General features: G+C 41.5%; 1 protein-coding gene across 3 annotated transcripts in view; it reads right to left on the reverse strand.

Annotated features, from left to right (window-relative positions):
* The window catches only part of GALNTL6 (polypeptide N-acetylgalactosaminyltransferase like 6), a 459,205-nt gene that overhangs the window by 281,968 nt on the left and 155,262 nt on the right, over positions 1-21,975 (reverse strand). For all 3 annotated transcript variants that reach the window (XM_074588461.1, XM_074588460.1, XM_074588462.1), the window contains exon 2: positions 11,788-11,896. In XM_074588461.1, coding sequence (XP_074444562.1) covers positions 11,788-11,896 — 109 coding nt within the window. The remainder of the gene's footprint in view (positions 1-11,787; positions 11,897-21,975) is intronic.

Consider the following 21,975-nt stretch of genomic DNA (forward strand, 5'->3'; position numbering starts at 1 on the left):
TTTGGATTTCTTCCCAGTACAACTGCTTTAGTAAAAGCCGGGAACAAAACAGCTTGGAAAAAACAAATAAACTAACATCTCAACTGAGCAGTCGCTGGAGAACGATGGGAAGTACTCGATACCCAGAAGAGCCTCTCCTCACCGGAGCAGGGGGGCCGGCCTGGGAGGACACGGGCGTCAGCACCCCGTGTCTGCAGCTTGTCCTCTGGCACCCTTCCCTGCCCACTTACGCACCAGCGCGGGCGGCAGGGTCGGGCTCCATGGGCTCGCGGAGCCATGCAAGGAGCAACCAGAGTGTCAGCAGCCTCGTGCACATCGACACGTAGAGGCTACCCAATTAATCAGCACGTGAAACAGAAGAAACAGTCAGGGTAACCTGAAATTACTTCAGCTGGCATTTAAAAATATAAAAATATAAACCTCTTTTAAGAGTAAGTTTAACTGACAAATACCAAAAGCAAGATTATCTCCATGTTTTAAGAATACTGATAATGCAATTTAAAATATATCTTGATTTTTTTAAATTCTTTTATTTTAATCTGAGCATTAAAGTTAGTTTGCTTTCCCGTTGACTTTCCCGGCAAGTCTTACTATTCACATTTCAGCATCACCTCCAAGCCTTTGAGTTAAGATTGCCCAAAACGAGTTTGTTTCCAGCTTGCAGACAGCAGAACTTCCACACAGGCTGGCAGAACAAAGTGCCAGTCCTAGAAATGTGGTTTCTATTTTACTTTTTTTTGTTGGGAGGAGGACAGATGGTCCCGGACACCACTCCACTGCCAGCACGGGGCGGGGGCAACAGCCAAAAGGCAGCCGTGTTCCTTGAGGAGCAGCAATTACAGAACATCCCTTGATGAGCTAGTGTCTATAAGGCAAATTATAGCAAAACAATCGTGTATCTCTGTCTTTTGACATATATTGACTGGGTGTCAGACAAATCGTTTCACCAGTCCAATAATTTTCCTCTGTCAGCTTGTTTAATGAGAAGAGGAAGGAGAAGAAAGGGAAGTCACCTTACACATATTTAAGTTATAAACTGCATTGTGATAACTATACTGGACTTTCGTACTTGCGAACTTAACTCATACCCTCAAAAGTAGGCACAATTTATTGGTTTTTTTAGGAATGATTGTTAAATCCAAACATCTTGCCTTTTGAAGGCCAAAGGCTAAAAAGTACTCCCAAACTGTACTGCTGAATTTAACCGTGTCCTCTGCTAAACTGTATTTTCCATACGTGAAAAAACGAAGTTTACAACATCAGGTCAAATAGAAGCAGATAGATAGTATCATATCACAGCACATTATATACCCTCTTTGTAGAACCCTATCAATTGCCATGGTAAGGAAAGCAGCTGGTGAATTTAGAGTGTAAAAAGCTTTCTGCTTTCTTTGGAATGCCATGATGGGGTTACCACCGCGGTTATTCCAGGAGATGAAGCCTGTAACATCAAGGCTGCTGACTAGTGTACAGGTAATACGTGGCACTGGTACACTACGCCGATGGCAAATTCCCTCGAGTATTATGTAGATTAGGCCAAAAAGGACTCTTGGTCAACCTTTAAAATTGAAGTTCCTCTTATGGGTCTTTTGACCTGGATTTAGGTTGAAGGGATGTCTTCCTTCAATCCTTAAAAGAAATGGTCTCTAAAGCTGGCTGACAGCAGCTTATTCCATGTTTTAAACTTAAAAGATGACACAACAGTCGTAAGGAAAGATTCCCTTTTGCCATGGCTTCTGAAGAGAGAAGTCCAGCCTTGCTACGGGATAACGGCTGTCAAGTACTCGTGCCAGCTGTCTTGCCCCAGTTTAGTCAGGATTCATTTCCCCCTTCTTTGAACTGGGGCTTTCACAGCAAAAGCAGCAACACCCGGAAACTGAAATACAAAAGAAAAAACTGTTTCTTTGTGCCACTAAGCAGTAATTGCCCGGAACTGACAAACCGACCATTTTCACAGCTCTCACCAGAGACAACCAACTGGATTCAGATGGTCTACAGAGCTCTGCTCCTCCTTCCCCACAGACCGGTCCAGCCCGAACGTCCCTCAGCTCTGGGGGCATTTCAGACTCTCCCTGCCACCCAGCCACGTGGTTTACAAGACAAGCCAGATCAAATGCCTTTTCCAGAATTACTGCAACATATTTTTCCCTTTAAAAACCAAGAAAACTAGTGTCTACAGATGAACTCCTATGAAATTTCACTTGGATAGTCCTGAAAAAGTTTAAGCAAAAGGAGAGAGACAAGAGAGTGCTAACAGTGCCCCAAACCAAACTGCCTTCCCAGACTGCACGTGACAAATTTAGGGACAGATTTGAGCAGAGGCCTGCTCTCACACACACCCCCTGCCCAAAAAACCAAACCCATAACTTCTAAAGTCAGGGTTCCCTTCTTTGTCACTTGCTGCCAGGCAACTCCATTAAACCCCCAAGTAGTATTACACACTAAATCCAACCACCGACATCAGCCCCTCATCACTAGTGCTGGTGGGAATCCACTGACCAGAAGGGCTAACAATATACCTGGGACCGTCACAAGTTAATTGGCAGATGGCATCTGCTTTTTGGTGTTTTCTTTAAATTTCATTTTTGCTTTGGCTTCTTGGTTTCTCTCTTTCTTTTTAAAGCTCTGTGAGCACTGAGATCAACACTGAAACACAAGGGGAGAAGGTACCAGAGAGGAGAGGTTGGTCTGTTTAGGATTTGACACCGCGTTTCCCTCCACGGAGGAAAATACAGAGAAAGATGCAAGACTGGCAACTTTAATAATTTTTGTAACAGACATTAGTTTCAAGCTAGAATATGTATCATTGGTTTACAGCATAGACATAGACATTTCTTGCCAAGTTACTGGAAATACAATTTTCTTTCTGCCTGTCATGGTAAAAATCAACATGCCAGTGTGCAGTAGGAAGGGCACGCTGAGGATCATTTTCGGTGCTCTGACTAATAGGAATCAAAAGGATGTATTAGGAACTCTGTTCCCCCTTCCTCGGCCTCTCTGGCAGCCCTTAAATATTAGCGTTTCAATTACATCCAAGTGGTATCACTGATGAGTTTTCAAAGGCCGGGGGGAGGCAGGGAAGAAGAGGGGAAGAATCTCGTTACCTTCAGCCACCAGAAGCGCCTCAAATCTTTGATGAAAGCGCTCAGACCACAGTCGTCGTGCTTTAGAAAGGAAGCCGGACTCTGACTTACAGCCACACAAACTCCTTTTTACATATAGACTGAAGTGGCCAGAGGGAGTTCCACCACGTGCAGTTTTCCGCCAGGGATGCTGTACCGCCGGAGGCTCACACGGCCTGCCCGCTGCCGCAGCACTGTCAGGTCAGGCTGTGACTGGCTGTACGAACCAAATCGCCACTCAGTCATACCGGGAGATCCCATTTCACAAGCTGAGGAAACAAGTTTGTAGTCGTCCAGGGAAAAACTCAAGCACTTGTGAAAAAAAGCCAAAACAAACCACATTTTCTAGACAGCAGGAGAAGGCATCACTGAAAAAGCTCTCTTTCCAAATCAACGTTAGAGAGTGTAATGCCCTTATTTGCGCTTGGCACCTGGCTCCAGACTGGCCTCGGTGTTTCCAAGAGGACACCCAGACCACTGAGCTCGAGCGAGCGCGGCTGACTCAGGTCAGAGTCTACAGTGCTGCAGATTTACAGAGCAAATGTCTTGTAATAACTGAACGCTTCATGGATCTGCAGTAGATCGTAACCGTCTCTTTCATAGTCTATATCCTTTATATGCCATCTCCTTGACAAGCAATGGTTAACATTACATTTTCAAATTTTTTAATCGTCAGACTTGTGTTGAGATAAACTGATGAGCGTTCTTCCCTTTTACAAAACAATACATTGTAAATGGCATGAAGGATCTTCACAATTAATGCTACGAACAATTAGGTTATGACTGTTTACTGCGACCTTGGCTACGACGACGGTTCCAATTACATGCCAAGTTCTCAAATTCTTTCCAAAGGAATTGCAAGTTCAGAGGATTAAATTAAATTTAGTGAATTTGTTTAATATATAATGCTGACAGACTTCCCAGTGTGTAATCCCATCTGAAATGTGGGATAAGTAAATCAATATTTTAGTATACGCTTCTCTCCCTGTACAACTTTGATTACATTTATCTGTACGAGTATCACCGAGCTAGTTTGTTCCCAGGCAATGGGGAATGACATTGACTGTTGCAACGCGAATGATGCCGCCTCATGTCTTCTGGAGGCACGCTGGCACGGGGCTCGGCTGCGGCAAGTTCTCCTGAAGGTAGGAATGGGCACTCGTCAACACGATAAGGATTAACCACAGAAGTTCGCGGGAATTATCCTACTGCACTTTATTCTCAAAAAATCCTCAAACAGAAGCGAAGGGGAAAAAATAAAACAAATCACCAAAGCGCAATTTCTTTAGGCCACATAGAAGTCAAACCTCAGGTGTTCCCTCCTTCTCATTGCTGTACAAAAGCACAGCTCTTTTGCCTCCTTTTAACATTCCACCCCAAGAATATAGTTTCATTCTATTTCCATATTCATCGCAAACACACAGTTCACTTCTTCAATGTCTCTGTTTAGTTTCTTTATGGAACTAATCTGTAAGAAAGTTTGTCTGTAGAACTATAGAACATACTGTCTGTTTATAGAGCTAATCCTTCTGAAACGCCTGCACTGAGGCATGTAAAGGTCAAGATCTTTAAAATCCCCTCTCACGGTCAAGACAGCGTTTTGAAGAAGCAGAAAGACAACGCAGAATACAGGAAAGAATTAAAACCTTCATTCCACATAAGGCCTCCACGTGGTATTTAAATACACAAAGAGAGGAAGAACGGCCGTGCAAATGGCGCACTAACTGCTGGGGCCACCGCTGGGTGACACAGCGCGTTCTAAACGGCCTTTCCCCCGACCTGCTATCAGCGGGCAGCAGCAAAACGGCTCACCTGTCAAACACCAAAGTACTGACAGCCACATCTTAGAAGTCACTTTAGCAATTCCTTAACCAATTTCTTCTGAAGACAGAGGTTTTTAAAAATTTATATTTAGTGCTATAAACACAGCTCCTTACCTGTTGCCGTTCGCTCAGAAATTTGCTTTCAATTACGCTGTATTTTCAATGCTCCTCATAGAACATAAGGATTTCAGCATACACACGCAAGCAGTCAAAAATATCTCCAAACCAATTTAAAGGAAAAAAAAAAGAAAAAAAGGCAGCCTTTAAAGCACAGGCCTTTGAAATGTTTCCTTTCCAAAATAACATGAAACAGCAATTGAAAACAAAATACCACGATGGAACTCACAGTATGATGCAATCTTTCTACATCACTTCGCAGGCTATTAATTTCATTAACAGAATCAGTTAAAAAAAAATCAGAAATTAAATGTTATTTTTTGTTTTCCATGAGTTCTGCTCCGCTGGAAAGTTTCCACTTTTCTATTCCCCCAGTTCCCCTTTGCAGCATTTTACACTGGAAAGCTATCGTTTGTAGTCAGAAATAGCTTTTCATGATCAGAAATAGCACCATATTTAAATATAAACACTCGATCTGTACTTCTTTAAAAGCCCAAGAATTGCACATTCGAATCCTTCCTCTTGTCTGAGAAGGGCTGTAATTCAGCATTATTGCTATTGCATTACGGTGTGACGAGCGCACACCGCTGAGAATTTCTCGAGGGAAACAGATGCAATAACTTCCAGAAGCGGAGCAGCGACGACATTGACTGATCCTCTAGGACTCTCACTGCCCAGGACAGAAAGACAGAGGTGGAACCAACAGAATTTCTTCTCGGGGCTGCTTTTGAATTACTGCCTCAGGCCTTCCTGGCTCTCTCCTGTGCATCTCATCCCTCACGGGAGCGTTCAGGGATCTCAGACTCTTAGTCCTGCACAGAAAGCCTGGAAAATCAGTGGCCACTGGTGCTGCAATGGTTGCCATGCTCCCGAAATGAACATCTTGACAGACGTGTCCTCAGAGCCCTCCCCGGACAACCGAAGGAAAGGAGGGAAATGGCTGATGAAAAGAAGAAACTTGCCAAGTCAGCAGCTGATAAATGGCGATACCAGGGGCTCTGGCAGCCAGGACCCGTCCTCCCCCAGCGCTGCCGGAGGCTCACACTGCCGATCCATCCATCGGCACTGCTGCGGCCGGACCCACACTCACACCCACCCGGGAGACAGGCCAAGAGGAAGCGGCCCCACATTGCACCAGGGGAGGTTTAGGATGGATATCAGGAAAAAAGCTGACACTGAAAGGGTTGTCTAGCATTGGAAGAGGCTGCCCAGGGCAGCGGTGGAGTCGCCATCCCTGGAGGGATTTAAAAGCCGGGTAGACATAGTGCTTACAGATATGGGTTAGTGATGATTTTTGTCATTGTTGGGTTGATGGGTGGACTCGATGCTCCGAAAGGCCCCTCCAACCTGGGCAAGTCTGTGATTCTGTGGTTCTGTTGCCAGCCAGTTGCCTGACACAGCGGGCACCCACGCCTCGGACCTGCGCCGCCTGAAGGCTCTTCTCACAGACATCAGGCACTGTGCCCTACTGGCCCAAACAAAAACAATGACACATGTAAGATTTGCATTTGGATTTGTTCTCAGATTTTCAGTTCTCTGCAAATTCAGCATATTCTTCATCAAGGCGAGTCATCAGTTGTATCCCCAGAGAAAACTAAATTAATAGAAACAACTCTTGGTTTAAATGCTGATTTCTTGACAAAAAGATGGCATGAGATGTCAGCTCCAATACAGTCAGCTTCTCTGATCAGCTTGTTCTGTTCCCGCCCCCTGTTGTAGTATCTCAGTGACTTAATGGGTTACTTCAGAAACTGGAAACAATTAAACTTCTATTTTTTTCTTCCTGAAGTATCTATCAGAACTGTTTAGTCAAGAAGGGTTTTTCGGGTCTTTTTTCGTTGTTTTTTTTTTAAGGTAAACTCTTGCATTCCTTTTTCTGTATTTCAGTCGCTGGTTTTGAGGTAATGGCAGAATAATATTCAGAGAAAAACACAAGTGCTTGGGATGACTGAATGAAATAATTTTCATTTCACTCTGTCTATGCTGCACTGAGGAGCGGTATATTCAATATTAGTCATTAAATGCTCCTTTCTGCTTTTGAGTAAGTCAGGGCTTGGATAACTGTCAATAATTGGCTGTCTCCCCTCTTCTACCAACTTCGTCAACCCAACAGCACATTCCCTCTACTGCCCTCCTGCATTCATGTACCAAAATTCACCAACGGAAATTCACAGAACTGGTTTGTAAATTTTATTTCCACTCAGAGAGACTGAAAAGATTGAAACTGCATTAACAACTTGTGAAAGAGAAATAAGCTGCAAGTAGAACAGCAAATCAATTGGTATTAGAGAAGTAGTTCCGGTGCTTTTCCTAACTCCTAATAAAAAAGCAAGACTAAACACAGCATACAAAAATATGCAATTAACCTGCAAAAACCATTCTATCCCAGTGGTCAGAGAACTAAGATTCCAGACAGAATCAGAAATTTTAATTACAGAATACCTACACTGACAACAGGTATAGGATGACAAATCTGGCTATATGAGTGTGGTTGCGGGTTTTGTTGTTTCTGTTGGCATGTTTTGGTGTGGGGTTTTTTTATAGAACAACCTTCAGCAATACAACTAAGTTTCAGCAATACAACCAAGTACAGGGAAACTTGTCAAGCATAACAGACTCGTCTCCCAACCACCTGCACCAATATCATTCCTGTGTCTCACCTGGCTGCCCAGGAGCTTCAAAAGCTCTGGACAGGTGAGGGAAGCAACAGAATACATGAATAACTGATCTCCTATTTTCTAGAAAAAGTAAAAAAAAAAAAAGGGGGGGGGATTGAAAATAATCAAGTTCCAAGATAAAGCACCATTTTGAAATAAAAATTGGGATGTCTTAATTGGAAAACACTAACGCTAAACATCATGACGCTTTCAATGTAACGTTCTTTTTCAGCAAAGATCCCTATGTAATTTCCTTAAGAAAGGCTGGGCATTCCACTGACTAAATAATACTTCTACCAATATAATAGAAATTAATTTATTTTCATATCTATCTAGTCTTCAGTCTTTTCTTCAGTCTTTTTACTCACAGCAGAAAATGCATCACAAATAACCTAAAGGTTCCCCAAGTCAGTTCATCTTCGCAAGAAAGTGACCTATCTGGGATGGCCGGAATTATCTGCTTCATTGACCTTCCATTTGACTACTAAGAAATGATTTATTAAATTGGAACCATTTGTGCCAGTATTGCATCATCATTTCTGGAGCTGAAGGAATGACACACATGGGAACTGCATCTGACAATCCGTCAGTGGGGAATCTTTAACCCATCTGTGTCTCCAGTTAACTGCAGAAAGTGCAAGTTGTTCACTCTAGAGTTGGGTGCTTTGTCTTTTTTTTCTTTTCTAAATCAAAACGACACATGGTTTGAAGTTAGAGAGAAAAACCCAAACAGACCGGATGATAATTTCCTTTCGGTGGCAGCCGTATGGTAGGCATTCGTTACAGAAGACAGAGCTGGGCACAGGCGTATAGGAGCTGACTGCTGGCTTGTGTGTCCGTGTAACCCCATCAGCAAGGTCACGGCAGTATCTCAGAGAAACCTGCGTGTAGCCCACTGCACCTTGCTGTGATAAGCAAAACTGATAGCAGTGTAGTCCCGCATCACATGCCAATTTACAGATTTTTACTAGGGTACAGAAAAAATATGGCTGTTGGACAAATGAGCTGTTGAGGAAGTATGACTCCAAAGACTGCTTTGCGTGTTCTCCACCAGCAGGAAACAATATCCTACAACAGTCGTAACGGAGCCAGAAAGCGTTATCTCTTTCCAACAAAGCAAGTCACAGAGAAAATTAAGTACCTGTGAGAAAACTGGAAATTATACTTAAATTTATAGACTCCCAGAGTACTGCCTTAATTACAGGCCATACCACCTGTGATATCTTACGTTGGTACCTCCTTGACAAGCTCACTTCTTTCTGTAACCTCATTAGCAGCGGAGTAGAATATACACACGCACGCACACACATCTCTCTCCAGTAAGAGTACATTGCTTTTGCGTTGAGAACAGAGCAACAAACCAGAAGGGCACTAAAACTAAACCGAGATGATCTGATGTTGAAGTATCGATGTAATCTTGCACACGTTTGAAGAGGCTGGCCTGGACTTTGCTATCTGAAACAGCTTCAGATGTGCTTCTCCTATTCGTAACACACAAGATATGTATTTTCCAAAGGGAAGCACCTAATCCCAAGAAATACCTACCATGAATACATATCACAGGTCTTTAGATTACATCTGTAGCTACTGGTTAATGTGTCTTCTGCTGTAAAACCGATATCCTACAGAGTGGGACTCTAAGCTCTCAAAGAACGTTAAATAAGAAGTATGTGTGGCACAAGTGGACCCCAGACAGGTTCAGACCCTCCCTGATGGCAGTAAGCAGCAGCATCTGTACCAGCCTTTTGTTTTCTCAGGTAGGAAGCCCACAAGGGTGTTTTCCACTGAAAAGGACTTCAGCAAATCCTTCCAAGGTCAGTTCCCTCAGCTGGAATTATCTATACCATGAGCAATTCCATGGAAGTGAGAAGTTGAAAAAGCAGTACCAGCGATTGAAGCCTCTGGCTCTGCGAGAGTCTTTCAATATTAATTACATTTTGGCTACATCAGGAGCTTACAAATGTAAAGCCTTGGCGCTCCATTATTCACTGCAGCCCTTCTCGAGTCCCATCAGCACGCCAGCAGAATGTGAACTCATGGTCGGAACACCGTAAACGTACATTTGAACCTCAGGTGGTCCAACAAAGCCCCACAAAACCAAAACTAACACGAGCTCATTTCAGCAATTATGTGCAAGATCATTTGTAATTTCAGAGCCAAAAAAGATGAGCAAGAACACTTGAGATAAGTAGAAATGGTACTATTTTTCTGCATGTCTTACAAATGGCTTTTCTCTTTAGTTTTAAAAGAACTGAATGATTTCCAGTGAGGGGAGGCCACTCAAATTTGGGAACATCAGTTTTAATTTAGTGGAATTAAAAGGGATCAAAATATTTGGCCTTGAAACAGAAGAATTAGCCATGGAGAAACCAGCACCTCTCCATAATTAGATCTATGAAATTCACATTCTAAGTGCTTTACAGATAAACAGCTAAACTGAATTCAAAAGAGACTTCACTCCTTGTTCCTTTCTGTGTGACGAGCATTAACGGCCTTTTCCGACATGTCCCGAGAAGCCCTTGCATTGGTGTTGCTTTCATGCCTTCAGATTGATTTTTAACTAAAAGTTGATTTCAGCTATGTTTTGTTTGGTTATTACTGACAGAAATTATGTAGTATGTCCCAAAAGAGTGCGCTGAGATAATCTAGCTTTGCATTTGTATCACTATATTGTGATTTTCAGAGAAAAAAAATCATTAAAGTTATTTTAATCTAATGAATAATAATGACAGATAGAAATCATTAAAAAAAATTCTTAAATAGTCAAACTCAGCAAACACCATCACAAGGAAGCCAATAAAAACATAAATAAGTCAGAATATTTTTATTGTTATTATTATTACCAGGAATAGAAGTTTACTGGAAAAAATATTCACATACTAGGGCATTCTACTGCCGTTCTAATCTCAGGAGTAGGACTGGGAATTAAAAAGCTACGTAACTTGTTTTGCTCATTTCTTAGCTGACTCCATGCAATGGCGTGCATCCCGTCGTAATGCTATAGCTATCCATCAGATAATCATGTATTACTGTTTATGTCCCCAGACAGATGGGCCCCCATTGCATACTCAGGAATCAAAAGTTTTTTTCATTAGTGATCTAAAAGCTTCAAAAAAGAAAGGGAAAACAGCTTATAAAATTACCCTACACTTGAAATATTTTACTGGTTCAGGCCCCTGGAAAACTAAGTACTTACCAAGTCTTAGAATCTGTCGACTGGATTCAGTTATAGAGGTGTTTGGGGGAGGTGTTGGCTGCCTTCTGACAGTGGGATCAAGACAGAATAATTTATTTTATAATAGTAGATTGGCCTTTGTAAAGTAAGTTTCAGACACTGATTAAGGTGCAATTCAACTGCTGTTCGCCCTCCTTTTAATTTAATTCATCTTATGTTGAATAGTTGTAAATTACATTAAAAAAAAAGAAAGATTCAAATCTGAACATGCTCTTATGGCAGAAAGAGGAACGCAAACCTTTCTTTGCTCATATGGCATACAGCACGTGAAGGTACATTAAAATTACATTACTCACTGTAATAAAGTGTCCTTCAGTATATCTGCAAATACAATTTGCTCCCATCGTCAAATAATTTTAGGCTGTCAGAATGAAGTAGCTTTAGCAAGACTAAGGGATTGGAGTTGACAATGGCAAAAGGGTCAAAGTTTGTTTCTAACAACCTTGGATGTTCTTGACGGTTACAGGTACTGGACTCAGGTTTACCCACTGATTTAAGGACGACTGGGCTTCAGCTGTAACATACGTCCCTTTGGAAATCAACACTTTTGCTTACATTTGGTCACAGTATAACAACTGATTTCAACCTGAAAAATATTTTGTTAATAATGTTTTTGCCTATTTCCTTTTCACATTTTCGTTTTCACGTGTCTGTTTTCAGAGACAAGGTATTTGTGCTTGGTCTGACCCCTCAGTTCAAAACATCATGTCCTTGTGACATGCTGCAATCAAAAAAGGCCACTAGGAATGCTTTTAAGGTGACTTGATAGCAAAAATGACCATATGGAGAAAGAACGAATAAACCACTTAAATTTGCTCTGAACTTCTGTATACCTGAACGCATGGCATCTTTTTGAATGCTTTCATAATCGTGCCAGTCCTTCCTTTTCAAGCCATCAGTCCAGGTAAAGAGCTGTCCGTCTCCCAGCCCCAATGGAAGTGTCTGTGAAAACAGGAGACAAACGAACAAATAAAGATATACATACACGTATGGTTTGCACGATTACAGAAAAACACTTCTGGCACAAGCAAATAAAACATTCCGTTTACCCAATACAAATATTGAAACTTCCCTGTGCTAAATGAAGCTTTTTTTCTAAACAGTGGAAGAAAACCATGAATTTAGTACATGACAAACAATTAATGGAAGTTTGTCAAACAACTCGTGCTTCACATTCCTCTTCCCAGCAGTGTCCTGCTACGACTGCTTGGCCACAAGCTCATGGAAGTTAAATGGACCACTAAAACTGAACAGGTTCCCAAAATGCCTCATCCTTCAACTCACGAAGTACTTGATTTCTTCCTTAAACTATCACTTGTGCAAAACTGGAGTCAGAGTTACTCAGCACATTCCAATGTCCCCCTTTAATTTTGAAGTTTGGTTCTGGGTTTTTTTTAACAGCTAATGACGAGTTGTTGCTATTCTCACAAGGCCAGGCTCACTGCATCAGAAGCACAGGGCAAAGAGACCCTCAAAGCGCTTTCAAATCCTGTAGATCTCTCTTCATGGTAAGGGGGAAAAAGAAACAAACCCACCCCACCCCAAAAACCCCAATAAACCCCCCATGCAACAGGCAGTTCCTAAGTTGACTTCCCCTTTCCAGACTCCAAATTCTTGGTACAGCTAAGAACCACTTTTGGCTTCTAAGCAAATTTATCTTCCTAGAGCTTTTCTTTTTTCCTCATTCTTTCTGAAACGTTATGGCATTTTATAAAAAATAAAACAGAAAAGTACCATTAGAAGTACATCAGAAATACACAAAATTTAGATCCATCAGAAGTGATACAAAGCTGTAGTAAGTTTCAAATAAAGTTAGCCTTTTTCTAAATGCTTAATTTACAAAGGAATGTGGTAAAAGAGGTGGAGAAAATTTTGATAAGCAAAGCAGATGATCTCCTGTATCTGTGCTGAGGAAAGCGAGGAAGGGATTCACTGCTGCTCAGGAGTAAGAAGAACGCTCTAGTTCTGTTAGTTGTAGGTTTGAACCAGGACGCTGAGCAGAATGAAGGGCTTATGTACAATGCGTGTTTCCAACGCTGTTATCAAAGGGTACGTGAAAGCACACCTGAAAAGCAGTTCCGGGGAAGCAACATTTGGTCAGACGTCTGCTAGAAAATACTGCAAGGTGTACTCTCTTCTGCACATGTAAGAGTGACGCTCTGAACTTCATGTCTAAACCCAGCCAACACTGGACTCGTCCATCTTCTCTCACTGATTTTACGCCGCCGGCAGCACAAAACTGGATGATACTCAGTGGCTCCAAGTGAAGCTGAACCACCATTTTCAGTTAGGGTTTCTCTTTTTCGGACAGAGAAATGTTTGCCAAGCTACGTGATGTGGATCTGGCAGCTAAGCCATCCTTAAAACCGGGGTTCAAAGGCTTTCCGAGTTATAAGCAATGCATGAGGAATGCCAGGCATGGCTGGTTACCTTCGAGCAAAGGATGCGAGAAATCCTGGCTGACAAAGATCCACGCGGAAAATCTCTGCTTTGGGTTGGCTGATACTGCTGCGACCGCTGGATATTCGGGGCAAGGTGTTGGGAGCTCAGCGCTCTCCAATAAATCCCTGAGTTACTGAGAAAAATCCATCACATTCTGCTAGCAAGACCTACTTTTGTTAGTCTTAATATTAAAGGTAACTTCTGTTACCTATCACCAAAATGCAATCCAGCCTGTGTTTCTTCCTCTATTACAGCTTTTGCAGACATATTCCGAGAAAATACTCTGTTGTCATATTTTAATAAATACAAGCCAGAGGTTCACACCTGGAAGAAGCGAAGATCTTAAGATATCCTGATAAAACTATTTCATGTTATCAAAATACCTAAGCTTTCATATCCTTGAAATGAACTTGTTAATTTCAATAATTCTTGAGTTCAAATAATGCTAATGTTCTAATAGTGATATTAAATAACTTGCTTCTTAACGTCAGAAGCATAATTTGAACACAGGCTGGAACAACGTTAACCATGATCCTAGGGCCCAACTTCCTCAAACCATCCCCTGTGAAGCACTAACCAACTCTTTAAAAGCCAGGCCCAGACAGGTTGGCTTCAATTAAACTCCTATCCCTCGTCAATGTGGGCACAGCTGCTGTGAACCACTCGGTCCCAGAAACAGTGGACTATCAAAACCATCAAAAGCTGGATAAACTTTGGGTTTCTGACCCTTTATTCCTGTGCTGGCTTCTTTCCCTAAAAATAGTGATTTAGATGGCAAGTTTGCAGCACACTGAAAGCAAGCTGCGTATTAGGGTCTACAGCTGCCTTCCCGTTGCCTATTTGCATTTAGATGTCAATACTCTTAAAAAATATTAATTACTTGTAGTTACTTTACCTGATAACGTTACAAGTCTAATGTAGCAGGGGACCCTCTATGCAAGCGTAATATAGTTAAACAAATACCTTCACTAAAATTAATCTAGCAAAAGGATAAATACAAATCCAAATATCATGCGATACACAAAAAGCTAACTGAAGTCTTGTTCCTATTTTGGGAGGGTTACATTGCCCTAAGAGGAAATAGGAAGCGAACAAATCCAAACCCGTAGTCTTGGTGCCATCAGAAGTCCCTGGTTAATGACTGAGGGGTTTGGATGGATTGGTTGAGCGGTTTTTAACAAGTTCCTTAACTCTCTCCGATCAAAATACATACTGCTAAGAGAAATCAATACCATGGTGATTTTCCAGCTCCAGCGTCCTTTCAGCGCAGGGGGGAATGAAATGCAATGCCCTCGCAAGTGGCTTCCCAAGAGTGGTTCTCGGGCAGCACAGCCCCAGTGGGGAGCGTACGCTGCGGCCTCAGCGGGACTGGGCTCTGGAAACTCCAGAGCACGCAACCGGGCTTAGGAAGGGATGGAGCGTTTCACAGCCCAATGCTCTGGAAAGAGCAAGAGTTTTGCAGCGAAAATTCTATTGCTCTGAAGAAATCAGAACTGCCTTCAGTCCCTCTACTAAACATCGCCTGTGTCAGCAGCTGAAGGAATTTCTTTTTCTTTTTTGATGTTGCTATATTGCTTAAGAAGATACAAAAGCACTTGACAAAGCTGGTTCCTCCATTTTACTTCCGCCTAAGGCTAAACAAATTGCATTTTGAAAGACCTTAACCAGAGTTTCTGGAATGCTTTAAAACTGCTAAAAGGCTCCATCGTGAAACTCCGTCTAAGTGTGCTCACATGCCTCCTCCTTCCAGATGACAGTGACTGGAAGAGTCCCCATTTCTAAAGCATCCCTAGCCGGCAAGTAAGCAAAGGAAGGAAAAGGGGGAAAAAAAAAAAAAAGGAAAAATGATGTAGTAGTCTTATTCTAATTGTCTTCTCCCTACACACTCTCTACTTTTCTTTCTCTGTTCTCCAACTTTTTGGATACATTGATAATTCACACTTTTTTGCATCGAACTAGAACAAGCTCTGGTTTTGTTACACACAGGCTATGACTACCTGGTGTAATGGGTAGATAATAATTACCAAGATAGTGCCGCTACTTGTAAGCACAGACCGGATAGCCCACAAACCGCATCCCCGCCTCTACGGTCAGTCTCGGCTGGACGAGTTCTGAGTAGGTGAATGTGAAGTGACGTCACAAGACAGAATGCGCTGATGGATCCCGATTCTGAATTTTTGCTGAACACATTTTTAACCAGAAGCTGACGGGCTAAACTGAAATTAAATTAACCACACAGCACAAGTAGAAATGCTAAAGAAGGCAACAAAAGTATTTCTTCATTTTAGGAGTAACATATGAGCAGCCAGACTAAAAACAGTTAAATTCATGCCTAAATTCATACCTTATGACTTCAGCAGAAAACTGAGTTTAGACATTTAAACAAATAATCAAATAAGCTTGGGTTCCAGCCTATAAAAGAAAAATTCATCAAGGATTATTAATCTGTGGCTAAGAAAATTCCTGAGCCATAGATCATGGGAGACAAAGTATTCTGGAGAACACGATTGTTACTTCCATGTTCTGGGTTCTCGTGTATTTCGATAGCAGCAACACCGCAAGACTGCTGTGAAGGCTTACTTCTACACGTGTCTGTAACTGCAAGGGCAGCAATACTCTTTGTATACATCAGGGGCCAAGAAATGGGAAGCATGACCGGAAAACGGCATGGTTCCTTCCAACACATGCAGTAGGGCTTCCTTCCAGTGGAAGCCAAGGTATGAGAAAGGAGAAGGCCCAGGCACCCCCGGCCCACCCCATACCTCACCCTAACACAGAAGCAATGCTTATACGTATTCTCTCGTGATACACCAATGTAAAGGACTGGGAAAGCAGCACAGCTGATTAGCCGAGACATACACGGGGTTTTCCCCTCCACAGCACCTCTGTAAGCCACCCACCAGTAGCCAGGCTGCCTCCACGGCCCTCGGCCTCCGGAACTCGGCAACTACTTTTATCATTGCAGCGCTATCGTAATAGCAAATATCACTCTGTACACAAAGAGCTGGATTTTTGACTGGCTGTCACAAAAATCCTACAACAATTTATCATCCAACCATTTGTTACACATAGTATGCAGCTGCGAGCTGCACATTTCTCGTGTTTCGGTCCAAAAGGGATTACCCACCTACAGCAACATTACACACAGCATCTGCCTTACTATTTCATTTTCCCATTAACCTCAAACCTCTTGGGATGCAAGACTGATACAGCGCTACACAGGCTCAGAAGATCCTGCTTCTCTAGAGGAGACTCAACATCTGGTTCAATTACAGAGAATATGATAAGCCCAAAAAATAGCACAATTATCAAAAAAACTCACTCACAGACTATTAGATCCCTCAGAGGGGGAAAAGAGCTTCTCTGCTGTGACATTTGAAAGCTCGAACTTAGAAACAAGTGCCTTCATTGAATAACTCATTTATTTTTAATTTCACTCTGCGGAGGCAGACAATTAGAGGGGACTCAGGCAAAGGAAGATGATACATCAATGGAAATGCAACTTTCTGAAAAAAGAAGAGATAATTACAGATTCACTTTGAGCCTGAGGATTTGCTCACTAGCTGTAGGATTATTTTACTAAACACCAGTATACAATCAAATGCTACATTAAAAAAACACCATATGCTGATCAGCATAACCATTTCCAATTGTCTAATGAGTTTTAGGAAATAATCTCACCTAGAACATAAGCACTTGTTCCTGCTCAGGAAAAGATGCACATGGGAAAGAAAAGTGGTAAAGAAGGACTGAGATTAGACACCTTCAGGGATGTTCCAAGAGAAGCATAAAAGCAACCACTGTTTGATCCCCCTTTGTTCTTGATATAAAAGATTCTGTACAGCATTTGTAAGCTGTGTTCTGTAACACAGATAATTTACTATTTTTTTTCTGTCCTCCTAACACAGATAACGCTCAAGACTCTGAGCTGGCACCAACTACTCTGACCAAACAAGACAATATGAAAAGAAAAAAAAAAATCAGAGCCCACTGAGTAACTAAATTCACTTCTTTACCAGAATAAAGTTACAGATCACCTTTTAAAGAGGTGGTATCACTAGATATATGCGTATTACAAATCCACTGCAATATCACAAGGTGTCCATTTCCAAAAGTTCAGGTCTGGTCTGGTTACAAGCGTAGCAAGACAGACATTATCACGAAGCTTCTTCCCCAAGAGGTGGAACAGTCATCAAAACTACTCATTTTGAAATATTTCCCCTTTTCCAGTTGATGCTAAATTTTATCACGAGACTGTCAAAGTGAAATATTAGCACTACAGCACCAAAATGTGAAGTGAAGTGCTCTCTCACTTCCACACACAGGGAACATCCATCCTGGTGCAGCGACTGGCTGAGGGAAATAGGGATGAAAAGCAAGATATTATCTCCCCAAAGGACATGCTTGATATAAGGTAGCCTGATCTATAGAAAAGGTATAAAATCCAAACATCTCATCTCTACGCTTCCGCGCTGAACATTGCCGGTGTGACCCTCCTTTCCTGTATCTCCTCAGTGCCGGACTAAGAAACAAGAAAGGGCTTACATCTGAACCACCAAACACAACTGAGCTCTGGGGTAAGCGTGATCCAGAGCACACAGGTACAACACAGTCCTCAAGTGCCCGTGCAGCTCCCAGCACCACCCAATCAAAGTATCCCACCTGCTAATTTGGATCCGCCACGGTCTTTGCTAAAGACAGCAAAAGCAGGCATTGCACAGCCTGATAGCATCAGCCGAGAGACGGAGGGACCCTTGGGGACCTCACCCTGCGCGCTGCAACCCCATGGCTGCTGCAGAGCTGGGCGACCCCCTTACGTCAAAAGACACCGAAGATGAAGCAAAGGTTGCTCAGTAAAATGCAGAGAACTACTACTTGCTATCAAGAGAGGGTGTATAAGGCTCTAAAGCTCAGAATCTCCCAAAAATAAGAAAAAAAAAATCAGAATCCATTCAGATACAATTACTACCTTTTCATTTTATTTTTATTTTTAAGTGTTTTAAACACATTTTTAAAAATGCAAACCTGAATTGTTTTCTAAAGTCTTGATTTCAAGCAACATAATAGAGAGTTGAGGACACGATGAATTTCTTCATGCGCTCAGATTTTGTGTGTCATTTATTTGTTATGCCACAGCAAATAAGTGTTCATTGCACTGACATTTACATTAGTAGAAATAATTAGCCCAGCACATCAAAAAAAGGGCAGCACTTGATTTAGTCTGCGACATCTGAATGACTCAAGGTTATTTCATTTTTAAAATATTTATATCAGACTTTTTGCTTTTAGTTTCTAGAATATCATGGACAATCCTGTAGCATCATGCCATCAATTCCAAATTAAAGCTGTTAATGATGTTATTTAGAAAATGCCAAGTTCCCAAGTATTTCATTACTGAGACTTTTATAGACAGGTATAAAAGCTGTTATTGCTGCACTATGGTTATATTGTTAAAGTCACAAAACTGCAGAAAAAACCAAGTCAAAACACGAGTTTTAAAAACATCGCAGTTTCCTACTGACCCAGTGACGAGTGCTTGAGCACCGGGTGAATGAGAACTCCGCAAGGATGCATTTGCATGCTGGGAAGTTGTGATTTATCACGTCAAATTACGGAAGATTACAGGTGTTTAATAATATACATAGGTATGAGAAGACTAAGAGCTGCTTTAGCACAGACACTGTCTCGCATCCATCGTTCAGGGATTAAGAGACTGCAGTAGGCACTGCCATTCAGGACGTAGAATTTTAAACGAGTTATCAGGAGAAGGGTTCATAGACTTCTACTCCATTGACTGTGTCAGGTAATACTCCAGGGGAAGTTCTGAGCTTTGCCACTCTGATATATGTTGAAACTACCCTCAAAAATTATTCAGAATTGCTTTTAACACCTAATATTTCCAAAACATCCATTATCAGGTTGGTGAAAGGACCGGTGCAATTTCAGTTAATTTGTCATAGGAACAATGAGGTAGATGCTGGCATCTCTTATTACTATAAAAGAGAAGCAACCAGCAAGTTGACATTAGTATTTCCTGACTGCTAAGAATGGCTCGGGTAATGCAGGCAGAAGCATTCTAACCCAGGCTCTCCTGAATGTTTTACTTTCACCTGCCTCGAGTCCAACCTGGCGATCCGGACCTGGCGATCCGAACCTGGCCTCCCGTAACAGCAGCGTCCGTGCCAGGCCCAAGGGCAGCGAGACAGGCGCCGACGGGGAGCTGCTGCCCCGCGTCCTCTCCCTCCGCTCCAGATGCGCTGCCAGCACACAGGGCTGAGCCTGCAGAGCAACCTGCCTCCGTGCTTGACTCTGCATTTTCGGCAAGTTTACAAATCACACCTGGCGTTCTGTTAACACCACTGCATGTCTTTAATGACCGCCTCTTTCGGAAATTATTTTACATCCGAGAGCATGAAAAGGGTTTGAAGAGACTCAGCAGGATTTTTGCCAGTGTGGCTATTGCTTGGGTTTTGAACCAACTAAGGTCTCTGTAAGACCCTTCTGAGGAACAATATAAAGAATGATTGTGAGTAATTCCTGAAAAAAACTATTATACAATAGCTTTTAGGATTTCTTAAACACGTGCCACACGGTCATAGGAAATTATATGTTCTTTTTATATAAAAGCCTTTCTCTTCTCCTTAAAATAAATAAAACTGCAAACAACAAATCCCCAAAACCAAACCCTATGGCCATGGCAAAGAATCAGATTATTAGTAATTTTGCTAATTTTTAAAATTTAATTAAAAAAAAAAAACAGAGAGAAATCCATTTACTGTTTGGGGACTGATTCATTTTTTGACTACCTGCAGTTTGCAATATTGCAAGGATGAATAATAAAGACATGATCGGCTTATTGTTAATAGGCTTTTCAGATATTCACATTTTTCCTCAAGTTTAGAGTAATGTCTTCAGATTTTCACTATGGAAAGAATTACGCTGTTTTATATTGGCCACTGCATCAGCTCAAGACAAGAAGTGGTTTTGTAGGATTCCAGTGTCATGTGTTTCAAGCAGAAAATTGTTTCTCACTTTGAGATATCTGCTCAATGGCGATTAACAATCATATTTTCTTACGCTAACTTACTTCTAAAGTAATTTGCCTTTGAATTTCCTTTAATAAAAGCACATCCTCTCTCAGATAATATTCAGAGTACTGAACGCATTTTATAAACAGTACAGAATGATCACTAGAGTTAGGTTATCACTAATGAGAAAACTTCAACTTATTTGTTGCTGCATGAGACAACAACAATTTCAGAAACGTTTTCTAATTTTTTCTTCTCTTTTGGTGTACCTTTTACCTATAAAAAAATTCAATTTCTTCATGAGTGTAACATTCTTCAAATCTCTGTGGTACAGCTGATCACAGCTTCGCAGCAAATCTGATAACACTGACCCAGCAGCTCCAGCAAATTTAGGGAAAAAAAAGCTTACCATTTACTATTGCTTTTCTTGAACAACCCAAGCTGACCAATATTTTCAATAGAAATGGATTTTTTTTTTTTGGCATATTCTGCTGTAATTGAAACATTGTGAGAGAAAGGTCAGATGCAGAAACTAACTTTAGCCGAACTTGCTAAACATGCTGGCATGTTTTCGCACTAAATAAAAAAATTGCTACAAAGAAATCAGTTTCTGCAGCAAAGAGATAGCATATTCCATATTTTTGACTGCAGTATAAAGTAACGCTTAATCTGGCCTCTCAGAGTGTTTGTAAAAGCTAATAGCCTTCTATGAGTAAATTTTTTAGTTGTTACAATAGAAAAACAATAGATTTTTTAATGAGGGTTTTAACGAGCTTTAAATTCTAATCTCTATAGATAAATCACCATCCTATGAAACAGCCTCTGCACACAGGTGAAATACAGTAACTGCTTATTTTACGCAACTGCCTGAACATTACAAACGGCAGAAGGAAATGACTGATCTGTTTCAAGAGTATTTTTGAAGCTGTTTGCTGATCCATGCCACAACAGAAATCCCGTTCCAAGGGCAGCGATTTGGAGAATACTCAAGCTTTTGGCAATGCCCACGTGGAGGAGGAAAACATCCCACTGTCGTGCTGAGTGTGACATAGTGCTACTCTGTTTACAAATACTCCAGACTATTTTAAAAGGTAAACTTCTATGCAAAAAGAGCCCCACAGAATGTAATGTTGTTCCTTTGAGAAGTCTCTTTCCTCCTGCAAAAACATCCATCGGTTCAAGAACTGATATTAAAACATACCAACTAAATGCATCATCAATACCTGAATTTGGAATTTGCAGTTTAGGTTACACTGGATTAAAGGAAACAAAACATTGTTTAATTAACTAAAACAATAAAGCCACGTTGGAAAAGAATTATTATCTTGCATTTTAAAGAAGACCTTGAATCAAACTAATCTGCCCAAACGCAAGCGCTGGCTCATATCAGCAGGCTTCTGATGCTGCAGCGTATGGATCGCTGCCCCATCCCTCCCGGAATTCGTTCCTGATGTGGGCATTGGACAGGAATTGCCATTGTCTAAGAGATTTTCAAGCAAACCCTTGAAAAAAACCCAGTCTGCTGCAGAGGGGAAGCCGTGAAACATAACC

Source organism: Larus michahellis, chromosome 5, assembly GCF_964199755.1.
Source record: "Larus michahellis chromosome 5, bLarMic1.1, whole genome shotgun sequence".
NCBI classification, from domain to species: Eukaryota; Metazoa; Chordata; class Aves; order Charadriiformes; family Laridae; genus Larus; species Larus michahellis.